Source organism: Pundamilia nyererei, unplaced genomic scaffold (genome assembly GCF_000239375.1).
Source record: "Pundamilia nyererei isolate P.nyererei 1_Seehausen unplaced genomic scaffold, PunNye1.0 scaffold00061, whole genome shotgun sequence".
NCBI classification, from domain to species: domain Eukaryota; kingdom Metazoa; phylum Chordata; class Actinopteri; order Cichliformes; family Cichlidae; genus Pundamilia; species Pundamilia nyererei.
In genome coordinates, this window is record NW_005187462.1 from 2,338,064 (window position 1) to 2,343,604 (window position 5,541).

Here is a 5,541-nt window from a genome sequence, read left to right on the forward strand (position 1 = left end):
GCCATGTGAAGGGATTTCCCTTAAGGCAGGAGAAATTATCTCCACGAAAAGGAACAGGTTCGGCCATCGCACAGTGGAATAAATTTTCTTTTTAAATAAAAATGAAAAAGGGTTACCTTAAATACATATTTTTAATTTGCAAGTTCATAAGCATTTTCTCTTTCCAGTTCACAATCAGTTCTACCCCCCGGGTCAAAAATATGTCTGGGAAAATTTCCCTAATGTAATATTATTTATAAATATACCCGTCTAGCGGTTAATTGCATAAGTGCATGGAGGCAGGACCTCAGAGCAGAAGCATACTCCATAATGTGTTGTACATTATTATATGTATTTATTATATGTAATGTGGTATTTTTCAATTATTCTATTTACCAACATCAAGAAGTCACAAGCAAAGGAAGACCACACCATGGTGCATGTTTAAACAAGGAGAGTTTATTAAACAAATAAACCACATTTTTTAACCCCCAAAAATACACGTTCAAAGCAACACAACGGCGGCCCAATATCAGACAGAATCCCACTCTGTCGAGTGGGCAATCATTATGAAGCACTTGGTTTTATTTTGTGGATTCAAGCTGCTCTTCATATTTTTGGCCACCAGATGTCACCAGAGAGGACTGTGTTGAAAAGCTTCGAGTAATGAAATACTTTAAAATTATATTTTGGGGATAAAATTTAGATGATCGACCCCTAATTACCTGTTTCTTTTATGGAGAAGGAGGGCAAGTGCTCTAAATACTGCACGGCCCTAAATCTACAAAAAACAGAAACCAAAGAGTACATCTATTTTACCTTTAAAGTGAAATTCAGAATAGATCGATAAGAAATAACTCGCGGTGATTTATAAATAAAGTTCGGGCTGGGTCATCTTAGCTGCAGCCCTTGAATGCAGCATAGGACAGCCCGTGAACGTCACACCGTTCTCGAAGCTGCCACAGGTGAGCTCGTGCGCCAGGCCTCGTTCCTCCAACGTTTATGTCACGAGTGTCCAACTCGTCCTCGAGAGCTGCTGTGCTGCAGCTTTTAGATGCATCTTTACTCCAACACAGCGTTAATCTAATGGTTAGATGACCTCTTTAGCATGAAACCGAGTTTGGCAAAAGCCTGGTAACAAGCCATTCATTTGGTTCAGCTGTGTCGGAACAAGGATGCATGTAAAAGCTGCAGGACAGCAGCTCTCAGAAATGGAATTGGACCCTTTGGTTTATGTGACTGAACCTCGGTGTGTGGGAGATTTAGCACACAGGTAACGCTTTGTGTCTCACTGCTAGGTAAGCATGACTTGGATGGGGAAACGTGTAGGACCGAATAAAGCTTTTCCCGCTTTAAACCTTTAGCGCAGCCTGTATGTGAGCCCGGCAGGAAACGGGGTTTACCCTGTATGCTCCTGGTGTTTAACACATGCATACATTTTAAAAACGAAACCGTTCTACATGTAGCTGTCCTGAATTTATTATAGCTGAAAATGATAAAATCGTCTTGTAATTATTAGCATTACATTTTGCCACAGCCGCCATTTTCACCGGTTGGCTCCCAGTTTCGCTTGATTGGATTCAGAAATCTTTCACCAAAACTGGCCGCAGTGATCTTGGATTCAGGCCCAAGGAGTCTTAATTTTCCGAAGCATACATGGGTCAGATCCAGCTGAAATAGAAATTCACAGAAATGTCCTAAAACCTGGAATAAACGAGTACTTTCGCACTTCCGGTGTCCTTCTTTTCGTGTTAATTGTTTTTCGAGTGGGGGTTTGGTTGTCTCAGGTAAGATCTGTGGTTAACATGAGCCGGTTTCATATTTGTTTGCAAATACATGAAACTTTAGCTACTCCATGTCGAGACAGGTGTTTGCTAACAGCTTGAGATATTAGACACACTTTGGCACGATGAGGGTGACATTGAGTCTAGCAAACCACGGCGCGTTTGAAAAACTCCTTTGTTGTATTTAACTATGCTTTTGCTTTGCAGCTGAACCTTCTTTCGTTCAGCTGCAGTCATGGCCACAAACAACGTGGTTACTGAAGCTAACAGGCTGGAACCCCAGGCAGCACCCGGGGATGGAGACGCTTCTGTTCAAGTCAGGGTACAAGTCGCTGTCACAGCTGCAAGCGTGTCACAGAGTGACTCTGTCTCAGCCCCGCCTAAAGTCGTCCCGAGTGGCCAGCCTTCAACCTGTGCAGTGTCAGGGCCTCGCACCTCTCCTCCTGTTGTGGTGGTTGCAAATGCAGGCGTGAGTGCAGGTAACCAACAGACAACGAAACAGCCTCAGAACCAGGTGGCCTCCGTGAAACAGGTTACAACCACAGGAAGGACGGTGTTGATAACTGTTCCCAGATCAGCAACTGCACAGCCAGTCACTCCTCGACTGCCACAGGCCACCTCCCCACATCTCCCAGCCAATATCCAGATACCTCCAGGTGAGCTGCACAACCCGCTGACTGTAGTCTACACTGTAATCCCATTACAGATCATCCTTTATTATATTCCAAACCTTGTTGGACATGTGCTGTCTATAATTTGCTAATAAACACTTCAGTTAGACGTGTCACCTGCAAGGATAATTCATCAGTTTATTGTAGTGTTTGGGCCACATTTATGGCAGGTATGATGCTGATCCGCAGTGACAGTGGGCAGCTGATGCTAGTATCTCAGCAGGCTTTGGTTCAGGCTCAGCAGGGACAAAGACTTATCAGTGGTCAACCCACCAGGATACTTGCACCGCAGGTGGGTGCATGTGCGTGGCTGCTTTTCTATGTTATTTAATAATGACAGATGTGTGATTGCACCTGTGATGTCAGCTGCATGTCTGCTGTTCAGGTGTGTGCAGCAGCTGAAAGTAAAAGGAATGAGAATGTAACAGTGATCAAGATGACGCCTACTTCCAGTTTCCAGCAAGCAGCACCAGTCCAGAAGACTGCTGTGGTAAAATTACAGGAGTGTGTTTGCAGCTCACAGTCACTGATTGCATGTTATGCAGTGTATGACTGTGTGCACCTCTGACAGTTAGTTTGTTCTTTTAGGTATAGAAAGAAAATCCAAAAAATCGATGCAATAATTACACGACTGATGGACACATTTGTTTTCATTTGAAGTATAAAAAATGTCATTTAGTGACGGTGCTTGAACTTTGTGTTAATAACAATACGTCATCTTTAATCAGTAACTCTAATGAAAACAGAATGATGCTGGAAAGTTGCAGTTTGATAGGATCCCGAGTTGAGTAAAAGCAGAGCTCTCCAATGAAACATAAAAAATAATGAGCAACAAACACCAGAGAGGCTCCTGCTGCTGTGATGCTGGCTTTTCTTTGCTGCTCCTGGTTTTAGTTTTTGGTGACTTTGTGTTCAGGTCATTGGTGTTGCCCCCAAACCAGCTCTTGTCCACACGGTGAACGTGGTGTCTGAGCGAGGCAGCCATGCTGGCACTCAGGCAGCAGGCGCTAAAAAGGACTCAGTGCCCACGTTTAGCAAGGTGAGTGCGACCAGGCCCAGCTCCCACCTGCACACTCAGCTTGACCTGGCTCAGCAAGAAGCCATCAAATGAGTTTTTTAGATTTTTACTGATACTGTTTATAAAATCCAAGGATTTGTTGTACTGCCAAAGAGGAAATCTTTTCACACAGTTTCCAGTTCAGACTAATCTTTGTAATCTTATACTGGTTAGTTCTTCCTCTTTAAACCAACCTCGCCAGGGACAGCCAGTCAGAACAGAGTTTGAGTTAGGAGTGCAGGAATCCATATGAGGGATATCCTCTCACGAAACACACGACAAAAAGCAGCCACAAATTGAGTTTTTGGAGTAAATGATAACAGATGAGATGTGACTACTAAATATTTCACCAACAGGAGACGCTGGAAAGTGTGAAGAAGTGCAAGAACTTCTTGGTAACGCTGATCAAGCTGGCCTCCAGTGACTCCAGATCTGTGAACGTGGCTAACAATGTCCAAGCGCTGGTCAGGAGTCTGCTGGTACATCTCTGAAGACACTTTGTTTCTCCTGTTGTTTTTAACCTTGTTTACAAAAAGTATTGTTACTAGGCAGACTGAAAGAGGCTTGTTGGTAAGAGTTAATAAGTTGTTGTATTCTTGTGCTACACGTTTGTAATTTTTCATTCTTATCATGAAGTTCATTATTAAATTACCAGCTTATTTATTTATTGATGAATTTTTTTACCTGCAGGAAGGAAAACTGGAAGCAGAAGCGTTTACGGAGCAGCTCTATGACACGTTGAAGTCGACTCCACAACCCTGCTTGGTGCCTTTTCTCAAGGTATTGAGAAGTAAAGCCTGTTGCTTCCTCATCTCCAGATGTCTGTGATTGATTTAAAAATTAAAACCTTTTTGCATTTGTGTAGACTGCGTTACACTTTGCTGAAAGGATGTGAAACACATTGATCATAGCTAGACTGTTACATATTTAGCTGATGGCATTTCTGTTTCCTCATTGCCACCAGAAAAGTCTTCCTGCGGTGCGTTGCCTTACTGCAGACCCGCAGTTATTCATCCAGAAAGCTTCAGCTTCCACACCCCCTCCCTCAACACCGTCCTCCAGCATAAAGCAGTCCAACACTGAGATAGGAAAAACCCTCCAGAACAGGCAGCAGGTAACCAGATGCAATATTTTATGGGGGGGAATTTGACATTAATTGTACCAAACATAAACCATGTCTGATCTGTGATCTTATTCATGGATGTTGACATGATTAAAGGCATTGCTGAGCAGCACGGTTGTATTTGCAGCATCCATGGAGGTTCACAGTTTAACAAAAGTGAAATTCACGGACTTGAAATGCAAAAAGAAAAATCCAGCTGTGCAGTCGGCACAAGAATATATAGTCAAAATAGAAATCAGAGACGGTATACTGAGGAGGAATCGTGCTGTTTTAAATGCATTAAAATGTGGACCTGACTTTGGTCGTCTTGTATTTGCAGGACTGACAGTAAAAATATTTCTTCTTAGGAACATCCTCATGTTACATTAAGCATCCCACATTGTGCGTGTGTGTGTGTGTGCGCGTGCGTGTGTGTGTGTGTGTGTGTGTGTGTGTGTGTGTTCCAATTACCTGATTACACTGAAGAACTTAACATGATGCAACCTGAAGTAAGACATTTGAAATTATTCCACCTTTGTCTTATTGATTTCAGCCATGACACACACAGTTTTGATTTCAGAACAATGTATGTCCATTATACCCTCCAACACCCCCCAATCCTGGATTCTTCCAGGTCCACACTAGACAAGACACGGCAGAGATCCAGTCTCCACACATAAAAATATCTCAAGCCACATCACCCAGTCACACACCCACACACACAAAAGAAAGTGAGTAACAAGCATAACCAAAAAAACCAGAAACTTCATAATGTCGCCTCGCTCAGTTCACTTCAGTCTCAGGAAGTAAAGTAATAGTGTCCACCAGTAAGAGAAATGATTTCCAGGTTTTGTTAAATTTCCTAATTGAACCTTTTAGAGAGAATCTAAGTTTTTCTAACTTTAAGTTAAAGAGTACGTCCCTCACCCAATGGTCATGAGTTGGGGG

The 5,541-nt window shown here is 42.8% G+C and overlaps 1 protein-coding gene across 5 annotated transcripts in view; it reads left to right on the top strand.

Annotated features, from left to right (window-relative positions):
* Window positions 1-887: 887 nt before the first annotated feature.
* The window catches only part of LOC102199563 (transcription initiation factor TFIID subunit 4-like), a 13,479-nt gene continuing 8,825 nt past the window's right edge, over window positions 888-5,541 (top strand). For 3 of the 5 annotated variants that reach the window (XM_005734989.1, XM_005734993.1, XM_005734992.1), the window contains exons 1-8: window positions 953-1,277; window positions 1,971-2,419; window positions 2,605-2,726; window positions 2,820-2,924; window positions 3,351-3,473; window positions 3,848-3,970; window positions 4,182-4,271; window positions 4,456-4,605. In XM_005734989.1, coding sequence (XP_005735046.1) covers window positions 1,999-2,419; window positions 2,605-2,726; window positions 2,820-2,924; window positions 3,351-3,473; window positions 3,848-3,970; window positions 4,182-4,271; window positions 4,456-4,605 — 1,134 coding nt within the window. In that variant the 5' untranslated portion in view covers window positions 953-1,277; window positions 1,971-1,998. The other 2 variants (XM_005734990.1, XM_005734991.1) reach the window with 2 other exon arrangements.